General features: G+C 43.3%; 1 protein-coding gene and 1 long non-coding RNA gene across 3 annotated transcripts in view; both read left to right on the forward strand.

Annotated features, from left to right (window-relative positions):
• Positions 1-13,641, forward strand: part of LOC141580113 (uncharacterized) — a 49,701-nt gene extending 36,060 nt beyond the window's left edge. The window contains exons 2-4 of the long non-coding RNA XR_012512170.1: positions 6,642-6,777; positions 8,368-8,464; positions 12,673-13,641. This is a non-coding gene — a long non-coding RNA (uncharacterized LOC141580113). The remainder of the gene's footprint in view (positions 1-6,641; positions 6,778-8,367; positions 8,465-12,672) is intronic.
• A 35-nt stretch (positions 13,642-13,676) lies between these two features.
• GPNMB (glycoprotein nmb) overlaps positions 13,677-18,712 on the forward strand; it is a 29,109-nt gene continuing 24,073 nt past the window's right edge. The window contains exon 1 of one of the 2 annotated variants that reach the window (XM_003935119.4): positions 13,677-13,851. In XM_003935119.4, the coding sequence (XP_003935168.1) occupies positions 13,782-13,851 (70 nt within the window). In that variant the 5' untranslated portion in view covers positions 13,677-13,781. Of the gene's footprint in view, positions 13,852-14,764; positions 14,865-18,712 lie in introns of those variants that run through there. The other variant, XM_074379614.1, reaches the window with a different exon arrangement.

The following is an 18,712-nucleotide window of genomic DNA, read 5'->3' on the forward strand; positions in this document are numbered from 1 at the left end:
AACTATGGCTGTGAGGCAAATCTAGTCCACCACATATTTTCATATAGCTTACTAAGAAAGGCTTTTTGTTTGTTTGTTTGTTTGTTTGTTTAGATGACAGGGTCTTGCTATGTTGCCCAGGCTGGAGTGCATTGGCTATTCATAGGCACAATCCCACTACTGATCCATTTCTGACCTGAGCCAGTTCACTCCTCCTAATGCAACTTGGTGGTCCCCTGCTCCCGGGAGGTCACCGTATTGATGCTGACCTTAGTGCAGACACCCGATTGGCATAGCACACTACGGCCAAGAACTCCTGGATTCAAGCGATCCTCCAGCCTCAGCCTCCCGAGTGCTGGAACTACAGGCACACGCCACCTCACCCAGCCTAAGAAAGGTTTTTACATCTTAATTGGTTAAGACAAAGAAAATAAAATAAAATATTGTGACACATTAACATGTGAAATACAACTGTATTCATAATAAGTTTCATTGGAACACAGACTGTGGGTGGCTGCTTTCTTACAACTGCAGAGTTAAGTAGTTATGACAGAGACCATGTGGCCCACAAAGCCAAAAGTGTTTACTACCTGGTCCTTTGCAGGAAAAAAAAAAAAAAAAAAGACAACCCCTGAACTCTTCTGTGCCCTGTGAGGATGGGAATCATATCCAATAGTTGTTTTATTTCCCTGACTGCTCAGCACAGGGCCTGGCAGGTAATCGGTGCTATTTCCACCACTTTGGACTGCTTTTGGTTTCAAGTAACAGAATACCCTACTGAAAGGGTTTTAGTTCTCACATAACAAGAAATCTACAGAAAAAAAAAAACTGGCACTGATTCAAGCTCAGTGACATTGGATCAGGGCCTTAGGTCAATGCCTCTTCCCCTTGCCCTCATGGTTTCAAGATGGCCACACACCTATCATTTCCTCATATAGCCTTTGTTGAAAGACGGAAAGTGCACAGCAACATGGGCAAAGAACTTGACCTAATAAACAAGTCAAGAAGGAAAATAATCCCTGGAGCGCCAAAGCAGAATTCCCCTCATGGCTTTCGCCAGAAATGGATCACACGCTCCCTTATGCTAGGGCCTGGTCCCCTTCCCTTGAGAACTAGAGATTTCTACCCAAAACTCCAGCAGCATCAAGGAATGAGGAATCAAATGTCTTTGGGGGCCGGGCGCGGTGGCTCAAGCCTGTAATCCCAGCACTTTGGGAGGCCGAGGCGAGTGGATCACGAGGTCAAGAGATCGAGACCATCCTGGTCAACATGGTGAAACCCCGTCTCTACTAAAAATACAAAAAATTAGCTGGGCATGGTGGTGCGTTCCTGTAATCCCAGCTACTCAGGAGGCTGAGGCAGGAGAATTGCCTGAACCCAGGAGGCGGAGGTTGCGGTGAGCTGAGATCCGGCCATTGCACTCCAGCCTGGGTAACAAGAGCAAAACTCCGTCTCAAAAAAAAAAAAAAAAAAAAGAAATGTCTTTGGGGTCAGCAAAGAAAAGTATCTACCCCAAGGCTGATTAATAGGGAAGCTGATTTCTCACCTTGGAAAAATAACCCAAAAATTAGAACTGTTTTTTATGTGCAGAACCAAATTTAATTCCAACCCTTCCTAAGATGGGCAACTCATTTTTTAAAAAGATTAATTTCTTGGTGGGGCACAGTGGCTCATATCTGTAATCCCAGCACTTTGGGAGGACAAGGTGGGTGGATGACTTGAGGTCGGGAGTTCAAGACCAGCATGGCAAAGATGGTAAAACCCCATCTCCACTAAAAATACAAAGTTAGTGTGGGATTACAGGTGTGGTGGTGCACACCTGTAATCCCAGCTACTCAGGAGGCTGAGCCAGGAGAATCATTTCAACCCAGAAGGCGGAGGTTACAGTGAGCTGAGATTGCACCACTACACTCCAGTCTTGGCAACAGAAAAAGACAATTTCTTCAAGTGGTTTCACATGGTTTTCAAACCACAGAAGCACAGTAGCTTTTATAAGTTCTGGGTGACCTTTTCTAATGAAATTCAATGTTCCACAGTCAGGACTCTTCTGTGCTGGACAGTCACGTGGTGCGAGGCTGTAAGTTGAAGAGTGTCCCACAGGCTTTGTGCAGTCAAAGCTCTGCTCTTCATAATAATGTTTGGCATATCAGGACCATCAGAGTGATCTCCTGCAATAGTTAAACACTCAGGGCCAGGCGCAGTGGCTCCTGCCTATAGTCTCAGCATTTTGGGAGGCCAAGGTGGGCAGATCACCTGAGGTCAAGAGTTCGATACCAGCCTGACCAACATGGGGAGAAACATGTTGATCATGGGGTTTCCCCCCACCTTAGCCTGGCGTTGTGGCACATACCTGTAATCCCAGCTACTCAGGAGCCTGAGGCAGGAAAAACACTTGAACCCGGGAGGCAGAGGTTGCGCTGAGCCAAGCTCGCACCATGGCACTCCAGCCAGGCAACAAGAGTGAAACTCTGTCTCAGAATAACAAAACAAACCCCACAAGTAATCAAACAGAACTATAGTAATTAATGGCTTATAACCAAAGAACACAGTCAGCGTTGAAAAGAAAGACAGGGATGTGAACACACAGGTTCCCAGGAGATGTGAAGCCAGAGCTCAGCATTGGATCCCAGCCTCAGTGAGTCAGAGCCCACGAGCATGCCCTGGCAGGTAGCTGGTTTGATTCTCCCAGCTCACGGGTTGCATGCTCTGCCTGTGACCCTCTGCCTACGAGACTCAGCAGATGAGCAAATGAAGGTCCAATCAAACAAGAACAAGAAACAAAATATAATATTTAAAATCAGAAATCTTGAAATGCCTCCCAGCACTTTGGGAGGCTGAGGTAGGTGGATCACTAAAGGCCAGGAGTTCAAAATCAGCCTGGCCACCATGGCGAAACTCCATCTCTACTAAAGAAACAAAAATTAGCTGGTTGTCGTGGCAGGCACTTGTAATCCCAGGAAACTGAGGTAGGAGAATCTGTTGGACCTAGGAGGTAGAGGTTGCAGTGAGCCAAAATTGTAAAGAAAGAAAGAGAGAAAGGGAGGGAGGGAGGGAGAGAAGGAAGGAAGGAAAGAAGGAGGGAAGGAGGGAAGGAAGGAAATCTTGAAGTGCCAACTTTACAAAAAGAGAGTTCTGAGATGATGGTCTTTTAAACCTTTTTAAAATTTGCTCTGCTTGTTCCTTATCAGCGTTTTTCAACTTCTTTTCAGTCTGTAACTTTGGTGGGATCTGTCTCCTCCACTGCTGCCCTGTTCTGCTCTGACCATCCCACCTTCCTTTAAGATCCAGATATGAACACAGAGTCAGTCCACACAGTCCTCCCCAGAGGCACTTGGAGGAAGTAGGGGCCAGTACAGATTTTTGTGGGACAAATAAAATACTGTTTGCCTACAAAGACAATTGCTTTGACCAATTAAGTGCACAGTCCTGACTTTGTAAATGTTTCCTAGTGTCAGAAGACAGTGAAGAATTGCTCAAAAGTGCAACAAAAAACGTTTAAACTTTAAAACATCAGCTGCTATGAACCAGAGTCTATCCAAACGTCCAGAAATTCAAATATAGCCAAGAGGGTGCTCTCTGCATCAGTCAAATATGGCACCTTTTGTGACCTTTTGTTGCCTGCTGCCCAACACACACACTCACTCACTCAAAAATGTTAATAGAATTTTCATTTTGTGGAGAATGGGTGGAAAGGAAGGGATTCAAGAGAGCTGTGTCAGCTTCCAGCTGTAGCCCTTTCACCCTATCTGCAGGTTCCTGAGAAGAAGGACGCTGGGGAGTCCTGATGCTGGGCCCTAAGTCTAACTCTGCTCAGAAGTTCGGCTCTGGCACGTCATCCTGTTTCATTTTATACAGCTGTGCACGCTCTTTACTGCATTGTATTTCTTTTGCCTCTATTTCCATATTTGGCCTTTAGTTAGAGGTTCTGAGCAAAACTTTTATTTCATTTGTAGTCATTCCATTGTAAAGAATTAGTGAAAATATACCATTTAGCTATAAATATTTGAGCTTTCAAATTCACATGATTAATAAAAGGAAGGTAAATAAATGTGCAAGAAAGTCATAGTCCAGGCCCAGGAAGTAAAAAAATGCTGAAGGTAGAGGGCAAGATGGAAAACTTCTGGAATGTAGCCTCTTACAAAAAAGGATCTCCTATAACAAGAAAGAGTGTGTTTATATGTATATATGTATATATATGTATATATATTATATATATAGAGAGAGAGAGCTTTTACATATGTGAGCTGCGGTATATATCTCATTACATTTATGTAAATATTCTCTATGAGAGCATGTTCTAAACATTTTTCAGAATGTCCCCTTATAGACGAAATCAGAAAAGCTTACTGCATTTCATGTGCACAAAACTTTAATTTGTTTTATAAATTTCATGTGAGAATAGGAATAGCCTCTCTTACTGACATAAGGGCTCCAAGCGTCAATCAATTCATAAGAATGTTTCAGAGCCTACTCTATGACTGTCTCTGTGCTAAGAGTCTGTAGATATTTCTGTTTAAATCATATCATATTTAATTTAATGAATGGAAAGTTATTGGAAGATGTGATACACTGAAAAGGAAGTCATATCAGATATGTGGTATTCTTGTCCAAAACACATAACCTGAATCTAAGCATCACACAACTCCAAAATGAGGGACACGCTGTTAAAAACTAGCCTATGTTCTTCAAAAATATTAATGTCATAAAAGACAAAGTTGGGAATGTTCCAGATTAAAGGAGACAAAAGAGACATGACAACGATACATAAAGCATGATCCTGGATTGGAGCCTGAATTACAGGGGGAATTGCTATAAAGGATGTTACTGGGATAATTGAGAAAAAATTGGGGATTAGATAGTAGTATTGTATTGATGTTAAATTTCCTGATTTTGATAACTGCATTTTACTTAACATTAAGAGAATGTCTTTGATCTCTGGAAATAGCAGCTGAAGAAAATAAGAGTAGAGGAGTATGATGTCTGTAACTTATGGTTTGTGAAAACAATAATATATACTTACATACACACATACATGTAAATTAGATATCATGCAAATGTGGCAAAATGTTAACATTGGTAAATCTGGATGAAGGGTACATGAGAGTTCTTGTACTATTATTTTTTTCTTTTTTTTTGAGTTGGAGTCTTGCTCTGTCACCAGGCTGGAGTGCAGTGGCACAATCTCAGTTCACTGCAACTTCTGCCTCCTGGGTTCAAGCAATTCTCCCGCCTCAGCCTCTTGAGTAGGTGGGAATACAGGCACGCCTACAGGCGCACACCACCTCGCCCAGCTAACTTTTCTATTTTTAGTACAGACGGGGTTTTGCCATGTTGATCAGGCCGCTCACAAACTCCCGACCTCATGATCTTCCTGCCTTGTCCTCCCAAAGTACTGGGATTACAGGCATGAGTCATGCACCCAGCCCTCTTATGCTGTTTTTGTAACTCTTCTGTATGTTTGAAATTATTTCAAAATAAAATTAAATTTTATAAAGTTGGTACATACCCTACACTTGTCCTGAAATTAGTTGCCTTGTGAGATTTTCCTCTTGGCTAACACTTAAACATTATCTTGAGCAAGGCACTGATGACTAGGTTGAGATCAAACAGTTTTACAACCAAGTTTTTTAAGATTTATTTCTACTTTGAAAAGAAAGCTAGAGACAGACAGTCGGGTGTGGAGAGTGGTCATTAAATCAATTATGTGTAATGGGAACTCGCCTCTACATTTCCACTTCCTTATTGCCACTCCTGGGAAATCGGTCGGATTAAAAAAAAATACCAGATTCACATGCAAGCATCTTCTCTGTGATACTCACTTTCCATAAAAATCAGGCTCAACCCTCTACCCTGGCCAACTTGCGCGTGTCACCCTCACGGCTGGCAGGCCTCAGCACTCCTCTGAGCCAGGGCTCCCATGCCTTTCCCCACTGAGAGAGGCCCAAGCTGTGGCCCCTCCGGAAGTCTTTTGTGTCCCCCCAGGACTGCACTGTCCAATACAGTAGCCGTTGGCACGTGTGGCTGCGAGCTGCTGTGATGCACTGGTCTAAACTGACATGTGCTGTCAGTACAAAACTCATACTGGGTTTCAGAGACGTCACACACAAAAAAAGAATCTAAAATATCTCAATAATTTCATATAGTGGTTACATATTGGAATTACAATGTTTTAAATATGTTGAATAAAGTACATTGTATTTAAATAATTTCAACTGCTGCTTTTTACTTTTTATTTAATGTGGCTACCAGGAAATTTAATATCATTCATGTTTCACTTCCATTATGAAATAGTTATATATATATATAGGTGGTTCACATTATGTTTGTATTAAGCAGCCCTACCCAGATGCAGATGAATCTGCGCAGCCCCTTCCTCACGCTCTGGCTTCGCACGCTGACATGCTCTGAGAGCATCTTCCCTCTGCTCCTGCAGCTGGCTGCTGCCTCCTACAGCACTGCAGGCTCCACAAAGCCAGGGTCCTATTCTCCTTGGTCCCTCAGTTTCCAGCATTGTGCCTGCTGTAGCTGATCAAGGGTGTTGTGAGTTCATCAATGTTCGTTCTTTTATTATTATTGAAGTAAAATTAATGTTATATAAATGTATATGTATATATACATTTATAAATAGATAGTACATATATTTTCTTTAATTTTTTTTCTAGAGACAAGGTTTCACTATGTTGCCCAGGCTAGAGTGTGGTGGCTAGTTACAGGCACAGTCATGGCTCACTGCAGCCTCCAACTCCTGGCTTCAAGCAATCATCTCCGCTTCAGCCTCCCAAGTAGCTGGAACTACAGGTATGTACCACCATGCCCAGCTATTATTAACCATTTTAAAGCAGGCAATTCAGTGGCATCTTGTACATTCACAATGTTGTGCAGCCACCACCTCTATCTAGTTCCTAAACCTTTTTATCATTCCAGAATGACATTCCAAATGCATTAAGCAATTACTCTCCATTCCTTCCTTTCCACAGCCCCTGGCAATCACTAATCTGCTTTCTGTCTCTATGGATTGGCCTGTTCTAGACATGTCATATAAATGGAATCACAGAATATGTGGTCTTTTGTGTCTGATTTCTTTCACTCATGTTTTAGCATGTATCAGTACTTCATTCCTTTTCAAAAATGTTCCTTCTTTTTGTTGTTCTTGCCCACCTGGAATGCTCTCTGCCTTGCCTCTTTTGTGTTTAGCCAATGTAACTCCTCATTTAAGAACTAGGGCATGTTGGCTCATACCTGTAATCCCAGGGCTTTGGGAGGCTGAGGCAGGAAGATTGCTTGAGGCTAGGAGTTTGAGACCAGCTTGGGTAACATAGTGAGGCCTCATCTCTACACAAAAGAAAAAAATAGAAAGGCATGGTGGCCCACACCTGTAGTCACAGCTACTCAGGAGGTTTGAGCCCAGAAGCTGGAGGCTGAAGTGAGCCATGATCATGCCACTGTACTCCAACCTGGGCAATAGGGCAAGACCTTGTCTCTAAAGCGAAAACAAAATAAACAAAAGCTAAGTCCAGCTATACTTCTTCCATAAAGACCTCTCTATCCTCCATCTCACTGCACTTCTGTAGTTCTGTCTATATGACTTAGTGTGACCGCCACATGATGTTTAGGATTCATTTTTAAATACTCCAGCAGCTAATGTTATTGGAGGTGGTGGACAAAACATGATGATTAGATATATATTGATGATCACTGAAATAGGTGAGGAGTACATGGAAGATCATTATGTTAGTCTATTTTTGTGTTAGCCTATTTATGTTTGGAATTTCCCATAATTAAAAAAATCAAATAATGTCTCATACTATGCCTGTTTTGTGGATTAATGTCTCATCTTCACAATGAGAGCTATGCTTCTAAGAATGTTGTTCATGTCTTGTACAAGATAATGGCTACTGCAGAAAAGAGGACCTACACTGGTACTTGCTGAATTAAACTCTATCTTAGGTGCCAAAAAATTCCATTGAGAAAGCTGAATTTAGGTGTGGGAATAAAGATACAAAGTGCTGTTCTAGCTTCTGTTTCCTGGCTCTTATTCTGTAGTCAACATTCTTTTTGAATTCTGCTCTAGCTTCTTCTCTCATGGGCTTATGATTAATCTCCAGTGAATGCATGCACTGCCCCTGCTCCAGCATTCTGAGATAGTTCTGAACAGCCCATAGTTATCATAAAACTAAGAACCAGGTAGGCGTGGTGGCACATGCATCCAGTGCCAGCCATGAGGGAGGCTGAGGCAGAAGCTCGCTTGAGCCCAGGACTCCCAGGAGTTCAAGGCCAGAGTGGGCAACATAGCAATATCCCAACTCTAAGGTAATTAATTCACTAACTGGAAGCCAAGTTTGCATTCAAATTTCTATGTTGGTCCCTCCCTTTTTTCTCACTCCATAGATCCCATTCTGCTTCTCCCACTCTGTCTCCCTGTTCTATGGGTACTAAAAGTAGAAAAGAAAAGAGCACATACACCATTGCTTTCACATCTGCCACAGTAAGTGTTCATGTCTTACTCTCCTTCTATGCTATAATTTAGAGAAAGTGGTCTAAAAATACTAGGACAAAATATTGTGATCACATTTTTCTTTTTTGTGTGTGTGAATGAATTAGTCTCCAGTGAATGCATGCAGTGCCCCTGCTCCAGTGTTGTGAGATATTTCTGGATAGCCCATAGTTTTCATAAAACTAAGAACCCGTCTCACTTTGTTTCCCCTGCTCGAGTGCAGGGGAGGCATCTCGGCTGACTGTAATGTAACCTCCACCTCCGGGCTTCAAGTGATTCTCCTGTCTCAGCCTCCGGAGTAGCTGGGATTACAGGTGCCCACCACCATGCCCAGCTAATTTTTGTATTTTAATAGAGATGAGGTTTCACCATGTTGGTCATGCTGGTCTCAAACTCCTGACCTCAGATGATCTACCCACCTCAGCCTCCCAGAGTGCTGGGATTACAGGCGTGAGCCACCAAGCCTGGCCATCCACATTTTTCTATACCTCCTGCTCTTTGTAATTTCAAATGGGGCCAGTAATTCCATAAGAAGAGTCCTTAAAAAAAAAATGTTTGCAGGCAGCACTCCAAGAAGAAAACCCCTTTTCCTGCATCCATTGTCAAATTCCTTCAGGTGAAAAAATAGGCTCGAAGCACAGTAGCCATTGCCATTGCAAAGGGGACCGAAAAGGATGCACTAACCTTTGTGATTCTTTTTATATTTTTGACACTGGGTATCAGTTGGTCACCCAGGCTGGAGTACAGTGGCTCTATCACAGCTCACTGCAGTCCCGACTTCTGGGTTCAATTGATTCCCCTGCCTCAGCCTCCCAAGTAGCTGGGACTATAGGCATGCACCACTATGCCTGGCTAATTTTTAAATTTTTTTTAGAGATGTGAGTCTCACTATGTTACCCAGGCTGGTCTCGAACGCCTGAATTTAAGCGATCCTCCCGCCTCTACCTCAGTACTGGAATTACAGGGATGAGCCACTGCACCTGGCCTGTGATTCACTTTCTTTTCTTTTTCCAAAAAGCTAGGGAAACACATTTTGCTGGGAGAGTAATTTCAAACTTAGTAAACCTGGAAACAAGAGATTTTAATTACCCATTCATGCAGAGAATACTGAGACAGGAGAGACCAAAGAACTATATACAAAACAGAAGTCTCTGAGTCATTGGCTAATGCTTAAATCTGAAAATTATGAGTCTGATTATGACATGTTAAAACGCCCACATTGGAACAGGGCAGTCATATGAGCCGTCTCTCTCTTTGAACTGATTCCTCTACCTGTAGTTTTTTCTTGCCTTTCTGTTCTGCCAAATATCAAAGCTTTGTTTCAACAAGTCTGTAGCCTGTGAGAGGCTCCATCACTGCTCCCATCACATGCTTTCTTCACAAATAGAATTTGTTGAGCTGATACAATGGTGTGCACCTGAAATCTCAGCGACTTGAGAGGCTGAAGAGGGGGAATTGCTTGAGCCCAGGAGTTCGAGTCCAATCTGGGCTGCACAGTGAGATCTCATCTCTTGAAAAAAAAATTTTTTTGTTTTTATCATGTCATTTGCTGTATAACTGTGCTAGACAGAATAATAGCTCCCAAAGACTTCCACATCCTAACCAGGACCTGAAAATAGGTTATATGGCAAGGAGCAGATGAAGATTGCTCATCAGCTATGTTAAGGCAGGGAGATGATTTCAGATTATCTAGGTGGGCCCAGTATAATTACGAAGGTCCTTGTGAGTGGCAGAGGGAGATGTGGGAATCAATGCCAGAGGGTTGCAATGCTGGAGACAGAGGGACCCATGAGCCAGGAAATGTGGGCAGCTCCTAGAAGCTGGAAAGGCAAGGAAATAGGTTCTGCCCTAGAGCCACCCTGCCAACACTGTGATAGGCCAGCGAGGCCATTTCATACTTTGGGCTTCCAGAAATGTAAGATCATAAATTTGTGTTGTTTTTAAACTCCCAAGTTTCTGACAATTTGTTCGGAGAAAAGGATCTTAACTAATTTTTATGATCTTGCTTAGAAATACCAGTTTGAGGGCTGCGCGCGGTGGCTCAAGCCTGTAATCCCAGCACTTTGGGAGGCCGAGGCGGGTAGATCACGAGGTCAAGAGATGGAGACCATCCTGGTCAACACGGTGAAACCCCGTCTCTACTAAAAATACAAAAATTAGCTGGGCATGGTGGCGCGTGCCTGTAATCCCAGCTACTCAGGAAGCTGAGGCAGGAGCATTGCCTGAACCCAGGAGGCGGAGGTTGCGGTGAGCCGAGATCGCGCCATTGCACTCCAGCCTGGGTAACAAGAGCGAAAACTACGTCTCAAAAAAAAAAAAAAAGAAAGAAAGAAATACCAGTTTGAATTGAGCAATTCCTAAAATTAAAGGTAGTAATTCCTTTCTTTTCTTTCCCTGAAAAACTAAAGGAAAACAGTTTGGTAGGAGAGTAATTTCAAAGCTTAGTAAACCTGGAGACAGTTCAAACACCAGTTTAAACTGAGCAGTTCCTAAAAATAAAGATGTGAACTTTGGCGGCCTGCCAGGATTCCTGGGTGTGGCTGCTACCTGCCATTTCGAACGCCACCTTTGGGGAGGCTGCCTCAGTCCCCACAGCCCAAGTATCAAGTTGGACTGTGGCCACCAGGAGGAGTGTCAGAAGCCACGAGAAGGCAATTTGGGGCATTTCTCAAATTTGGGGCATGACTATTCTTTGCTTTCCTCAACATTATTTCCAAACAGAATAATTGTATCTGTAGTTCCAGATAATTGAGATGTTTCCCTTTTCACTTTCTTTTTTTTTTTTTTTTTTTTTTTTTTTTTTTGAGGCAGAGTCTCGCTCTTGTTACCCAGGCTGGAGTGCAATGGCGCAATCTCGGCTCACTGCAACCTCCGCCTCCTGGGTTCAGGCAATTCTCCTGCCTCAGCCTCCTGAGTAGCTGGGATTACAGGCACGCGCCACCATGCCCAGCTAATTTTTTGTATTTTTAGTAGAGACGGGGTTTCACCATGTTGACCAGGATGATCTCGACCTTTTCACTTCTTAATTGCCTTAAGGTCAGTTGATTAGCAACTTTTATCTCCCGCTTGCCATATAATATATTTATTGGACCCGGGGATTAGGATATGAAGGGAACACTTTTTATCTCACTATGTTGCCCAAGCTGGACTCAAACTCCTGGGCTTAAGCAGTCCTCCCACTTCAACCTCTCAAGTCACTGGGACTTCAGGTACACATCCCTACAACAGCTCAAAAACTTACTTCAACAAACTATTTCAAACCTTCTTTACAGTATAATTTAATCTTTCCAAAACAAACAAACTTGAGAATATTCTTTACCCAAAATAGCCCTGTCTCTGAGTCCTACACAGAGGAAACTACTTTATATATTGTCAACCACTGATTATCAAGAGACAGATTATTTTACTTGCAGTTCTTTGGAATCAAGACATTTCTCTTGTTCTCTTATTCACCTCTGTCCAGCTGCCTACATTTTGACTCTTGTCCTGTCATTACCCCTTCTCCCTGATGGTGCAGGGCAGGAAAAAAGACAAAAGCTGATTTGATCACTATGTCTCCCTAACAAAACAAAGGTTTTGTTGCAGAAGAGTTTAAAACTTCCAATATTTAGAGACAAGTAGCTTTGGCCAAAAATAGGAGCCAGAACTGTGTCTGCAACAAAGGGCAATAATGCGTTTAAAAATGTTAATGGTAGCTTTTCCTTAAATTGAAAGGTGTTTTTTTTAATTGTAAAAGTTATGTGTTATAAAAAGCAAATAGTGCTGTAGGCAACTGAGGTGGGAGGATCACTTCAGGCCAGGAGTTCAAAACCACCCTGGGCGGCATAGCGAGATCTCTTCTCTACAAAAAATAAAAAGCAAATAAAAAATTAGCTGGGTGTGGTGGTGTGTGCCTGTAGTCCTACCTACTTGGAAGGCTGAGGTGGGAGGATCACTTGAGCCTAGGAGTTCGAGGCTGCCGTGAGCCATGATCATGCCACTGCACTCCAGCCTGGGCAACAGAGTGAGAGCCTGTCTCAAAAAAAAAAAAAATAATGATAAGCAATATAAAAAGCAAATAACTATATAGATTATTCACTTTACATTACATGAAACATTAATTATATTATTTCTATATTCATCTATATTTGAAATTGTTTTGTTTCAATCATGAGTAACGTGTTCCCTTTGTTGTTTTTCCCTTCATATTTGCTTCAAAGGCTGTAAAAGGGATTCTCCAGAGTTGTGTGCTGCCTTAGGGACAAAAGTCAACCACTCCTGCTGTATGGATTTTAGTTTCACAGGCTATTTCCATTCCTCCTTGACATACTGAACCATAAATCAATACGTCAAGTTTTACCCTCACCTGAAACCAAGAATTATACTACCCTGAAAATGGCCATGTGGATGTGAGTTTAAGTTTGCATATGGAAAAGTTTTCTTGTTGCCACATTTTCTGCATATTCTGTAACCAGCAATGATTTGACTATATAAATTTATGTTACAGGCAAATTTGTTTGTACATTTGATTCCCACTTTCTGTAACATGAAAAAATACAAAGTACATTCTATGCAATTGGCCCTGAGTGATGCAACACATGAATGCTTTGAGAGCAGTTACCAAAAATTATGCAGCTTATTACAAAAGTTATATGGAATTCCACAGATATTCTAAATGTGCTTTTGCATACATTTCTCAGCTACCAGAGGCCTGGACAGTTGTTTCCAGCACATCCTGGCACAACATTCATGTTATCATCCACTTACGTATTCCACAATTTCAAATGATTGATGAGAAACCTCTCCCATCTTTGCTTCCTCTTGGAGGAAAAAGAATGTACAAGCAATCATGAGCACAGAAGAAGTTGGACAACTACATCACAGGAATGGATGCATAACTATGAACTCTAAACATGAGCTGGGTGCCTGATGCAGTATAGGAACCACAGTAAGTTGATAATGAGGCTGGAGGATTGAAATTTTATTTGGTAAAGAATATTGAAATCGAATCCATAGGAAAATAAGTCTTTTTTCCTGAAACTAGAAAATGTGGATTCACAAAATTGAAATAATGTGCATCTGAAAAGTGAATAAATAGATGCCAAGAAGGAGTGAGTCATAAGCACATGAGTTGTAAGAGGTTGAACTTGAGAGACCAGATCAGGCAATGCCGCTTAATACCATCACATGATCCACCCCGAGGCCCTGTATTTAATTAAAACAGAGAGGGAGGCACCACAGATGCCAGAAGAACACTGTTGCTCTTGGTGGACGGGGCCAGAGGAATTCAAAGTTAAACCTTGAGTGCCTGCATGCGTGAGAATTCAGCATGGAATGTCTCCACTATTTCCTGGGATTTCTGCTTCTGGCTGCAAGAATGCCACTTGATGCCGCCAAACGTGAGTAACCTTCAATTTCTATGTTTAACCCTTTCTCTGGCCATAAGCTGAAATGATGGCTAATAATATCCTCTGAGCTAGAGGTTGGACTGAAGTTCTCCAGGAAGCATTCATCTCTGGCTCACTCTTCTCATCTCTGGCTCACTCTTCTCTTCTGCAAACTGTTGGGAAGGCTGAAACTACAGAAAAATGCCTCCAGCTCCATTCTTTGCTTGCGGCTCATGGAAAGTAAACACCATGCAGCCCTTCTCTTGTGGAGCTTTTTTTCCATTGCAATTGCAACCCATTCTTGCCAGACAATGGTTGCGGGAGGGTTGGACAGTCTCTGGCCACAGATGAAAGCAACTCTACTAACTAAACTCTGTCCAGCTTCCATCCAAAAGGGTGGAGACCTCCCATGAAATGGGGTCTCCAATCTGGAGACAAGCTCACGAATCTCTCCAGTACCGAAGCTATTGCTCCTCCTGCGGATCTTCCTTTCACATCTGCAGGAGCTTGCTGGGAGCGGGGCTAAAGCCCGGGCGGCCAGGGCATTTTTAGCAATACTGATACCCACGCAATGAAACCGGAATCTTAGGGTGTGGGGGTCAGAGGATCCTTGTTTTAAAAGTTCCTCCTGAGCCAGGGTCCAGACCACTGAGCCAGTGTGCAGCTTGGCGAGAGGAAGAGAGCCGAGCGGCTGGGGAGAGGACGGGGAGAGGGTGGGAAGCGGCCAGAAACGAGGAGGCTTCTGCTCCGAGCAGCACAGGCCTGAGGCTTGGGCCGCGCCCCGGCCTGGGAGTGCCCCTCCGTCTCCCAACCGCGACTGCGGCCTAGGAAAACGCCTGCGTTTTTGGAAAGGAAGCCCCTTCACCGGGAGCCCACCCGGTGTCGGCGCGTAGCGCGTGCCTGGCCCGCAGTGCGCCCCGCGTCCTCCAAGCAGCCCGGGAGCCCGGCTCTGTGATGGTCCCGCTTCCCGCATGAGGACGCGGGCCAAGGAGAGGGCAAGGAACTCGCTCCAAGCCACACATCGGGTAAGCTGAGGAGTCAGCCTTCTATCCCGACCTCTGTCCTTCCTGCTCGGGTTTGGGGTTGGGCAGGCTCTGGCTCCCCGCCACCCTAGGGGCTGGGCCTGCCGTGGTTTTGCTCCGTTTCCTCTTTTCGTTCAAAACGAAGAGTTTTCCTTTCCTCATTTGCAAAACTGGGTAATGGGTTCTTGTGAGATCAGCTGCTCGAAGTGGGAGTCATGCGTGGCGGGTTTTGTTCCTACGGAGGCAGACCTGCACCCGCCCTCAGGGTACCTCCCAGGACAGGCTCCTTAAGAGAGGAAGGAACAGAGAATAGATCCAATGGGGGACACCTGTCCTGATTCCAGCCTCTCCCGGGTTCCACTTCGTTCTGCTCAATGAAGCAGATTAGCGGGAGGCTGAATCCACGCTATCAGCTCGAGAGGAGTCCTCAGCTTCTTAGGCAGTGTTACAAACCCAGCCATTCACTGGGTTCGCCTTGCTCTGGACTAAATATCTGGCCAGAAAAAATAAGGGTAGGCAGAATTTAGCACTAAAGGTTTCCTGCCATTTCCCAGTCTTAGCCCTGAAGGAAGGAGGTGTGGACAAGGTAGTTGGCAGCAGCCCAGCCACCACCTCTCTGCTGGTGGACACAGCAAGGAGGCCAAAGTGTGGAGGGAGAGTCAGCTGCAGCACTGGGTGCGACCCCAAATGTACTTATTTACTTTCACATTTATTCGCCAAAACTCACTCCCAAAGACTTTTATTTTTCTTTTAAAATCTGCTTCTATTGGGTTTATCTTTTTTTTTTTTTGGAGGCAGAGTCTCGTTCTGTCACCCAGGCTGGAGTACAAAGGCACGATCTTGTCTCACTGCAACCTACACCTCCCAGGTTCAAGCGATCTCTGCCTCAGCCTCTCGAGTAGCTGTGATTAAAGGCACCAGCCACCATACCTGGCTAATTTTTTTGTATTTTTAGTAGAGATGGAGTTTCACCATCTTGGCCAGGCTGGTCTTGAACTCCTGACCTCGTGATCCACCCGCCTTGGTCTCCCAAAGTGCTGGAATTACAGACATGAGTTACCGTGCCCAGCCTGTTTATCAATTTTTTTACAGATTGGGTCTTACTCTGTCACCTAGGCTGGAGTGCAGTGGTGTGATCACAGCTCACTGCAGCCTCTAACTCCTGGGCTAAAGATGATCTTCCACCTCAGCCTCCTGAGTAGCTGGGACCACAAGCACGTGCCACTATACCCTGCTAATTTTTGTATTTTTTTGTAGAAATGGGGTTTTACTACGTTGCCCAGACTGGTCTCGAACTCCTGGGCTCAATTCTGCCTTGGCCTCCCAGAATGCTAGGACTACAGGCATAAGCCACCTCATGTGGACCAGTTTATTTTATCTTTTTATTTTTATTTATTTATTTATTTTGAGATGGAGTTTCGCTCTTGTTACCCAGGCTGGAGTGCAATGGTGCGATCTCGGCTCACTGCAACCTCCGCCTCCTGGGTTCAAGCAATTCTCCTGCCTCAGCCTCCCGGGTAGCTGGGACTACAGGCATGCGCCACCATGCCCAGCTAATTTTTGTATTTTTAGTAGAGACGGGGTTTCACCATGTTGACCAGAATGTTCACGATCTCTTGACCTCGTGATCCACCCACCTTGGCCTCCCAAAGTGCTGGGATTACAGGCGTGAGCCACTGCACCCAGCCTTCTTTTTATTTTTGTAGAGACAGGGTTTTGCCATGTTGCCCAGGCTGGTCTGGAACTTCTGGGCTCAGGCAGTCTGCCCACCCCAGCCTTCCAAAGTGCTAAGATTACAGGCATGAGCCATTGCATCTGGCCTTTATTTTTAAATTCAACTTTTTATTGTGAAGTATTTGTGGATTCACATTACTGTTGTAAGAAATAATACAGAGAGATCCCCATGTACCTTTCACCCACTTTGCCCCAGTGATACCATCATGCAAAATATGACATCACAGCCCAGATATTGACATTGATACAGTCAAAACACAGTAGGGCTCCATCACCAAAGTATTCTCATGCCCTTGTACAGCCAAATCCACTTCCCTCCTTCCAACCCTCACATGCTCCATTCTCCTACCGGAAAAGAGGAATAGAAGAAGGAGGTCAGAGTCATGCATCCAATATGGCTTCTCCAAAGCACGCACTCAATACCACATCTCACAGTGGATCTTTTCCAGGATTTAAGAGAAGAACAAGATAGAGTTTCTGTCCTCCAAGAGTCTACAGCCAGGCCAAGACATAGAACCATAGAAATTAATGGGAGAATAATTTAAGACCATTGGCTGAGGAATACAGACAATTGAGCTTTGGGCTGTAACAAAATAGGCTAAGACATTTATTATCTTAGTCAGTCCAGAGGTAAGCAGGACTAGAGCAACAGCTCAACAGTTTCATAGAGGGCTCCATTTCTTTTCATCTTTCCACTCTGACACCCTTAATGTTTTGGCTGTTTCCTCAGATTTGTGTCCTCATAGTTAAATATGGCTGTCATAGCTCTGGGCATCACATCATTACACTGCCATCTCCCAAATCAATTCTGAGAGGAAAAAATTGAGTTTATACTCACATATTTCTTATTGTAAAGGAGGAAAACCTTTCCCAGAAGCACCCAGAAGACTGCTTCTCAGCTCTCATTGGCCAGGATCAAATCATCTGCTCCTGCCCAAATTGTAAGGAAAGCTAGGAAGTGATACTCTGGAATTTTGGACTGTTAGAGTAGAAACTCTGCCAGCAAGGGGGAAAAAGAAGGAAGCTTGCAGGCAGGGAACAGCATCTTGGTAGGCAACCAACCAGTCTGCTACAATTCATGTGACCACCAGACTGGTCAAGCAAGGCAAAAAGGCAGATGCCAACTCAAGATTAGAAAGAATTTTAAAAGAACTGTAATATTATAAGCCTAGAGCAATTACTCAGAACACAATAAGTGAAAGAGCTATCACTAACAAGCTAGTTATAAAGATAAAATGGAATCCAAATGTAACCCCAAAGAGTATAGGAACGGAGGGGATAAATAGAAAACAACTAACAAGGCAGTACACTTAAATTTCATTATATTGATCATTATATTAAATGTGAATTATCTAAACACTCCAACTAGAAGGCAGAGATTGTCAGACTAGATTTTTAAAAATCCAGTTATATGCTCTCTTTGGAGAACCTCATTTCAAATATAAAAATGCACATAGGTTTAAAATGTAAAGATGAGGAGAAACATACATACATCAGTCTAAACTTTTTTTTAAAGTAAAAGGGTGGAAAAAGATATACCAGTTAAACACTAAGTATTCATATCAAAGTATTCTTTAGAACAAGGGATTAAGAGTCTCAATTCCTGTTGAGAAAAGGGTTAGTTCATCAGGAAGCTATAACAATTCTGAACATATAGTATGTGCCTGACCACAAAGCTTCAGAATACATACAGCAAAAACAGGAAGAAGAAATGAGCAATTGGAAAAACCACAATTATAATTGAAGATTTCAAGATTTCTCTCTTAGTAACTGAAATAACAAGTAGACAGAAAATCAGCAGGAACACAGAAAACACTATCAACTAGCTTGACATAAACAACATTTAAAAAGAAAACACTCTACCTAACAAATGTAGACTACACAAAGTATACGGAACAATCACCAAGACAGACCATTAAAAAGCTGTTTATCAGTAAACTTCCTGGTCCATCACTTGGAATCTTGAAGGCACTCCTGAGCATGACATTCCTTTAGTCAAGTGAGTAGTTCAGAATGGGAAAAAAAAATGCAAAAACTGCTCTAAAGATCATTGGTATCTGTGTTTTCCTAATAATATTATATCAAATCCAAATATTCAGAGGATGTATATTGAGAAG

Source organism: Saimiri boliviensis, chromosome 10, assembly GCF_048565385.1.
Source record: "Saimiri boliviensis isolate mSaiBol1 chromosome 10, mSaiBol1.pri, whole genome shotgun sequence".
NCBI lineage: Eukaryota > Metazoa > Chordata > Mammalia > Primates > Cebidae > Saimiri > Saimiri boliviensis.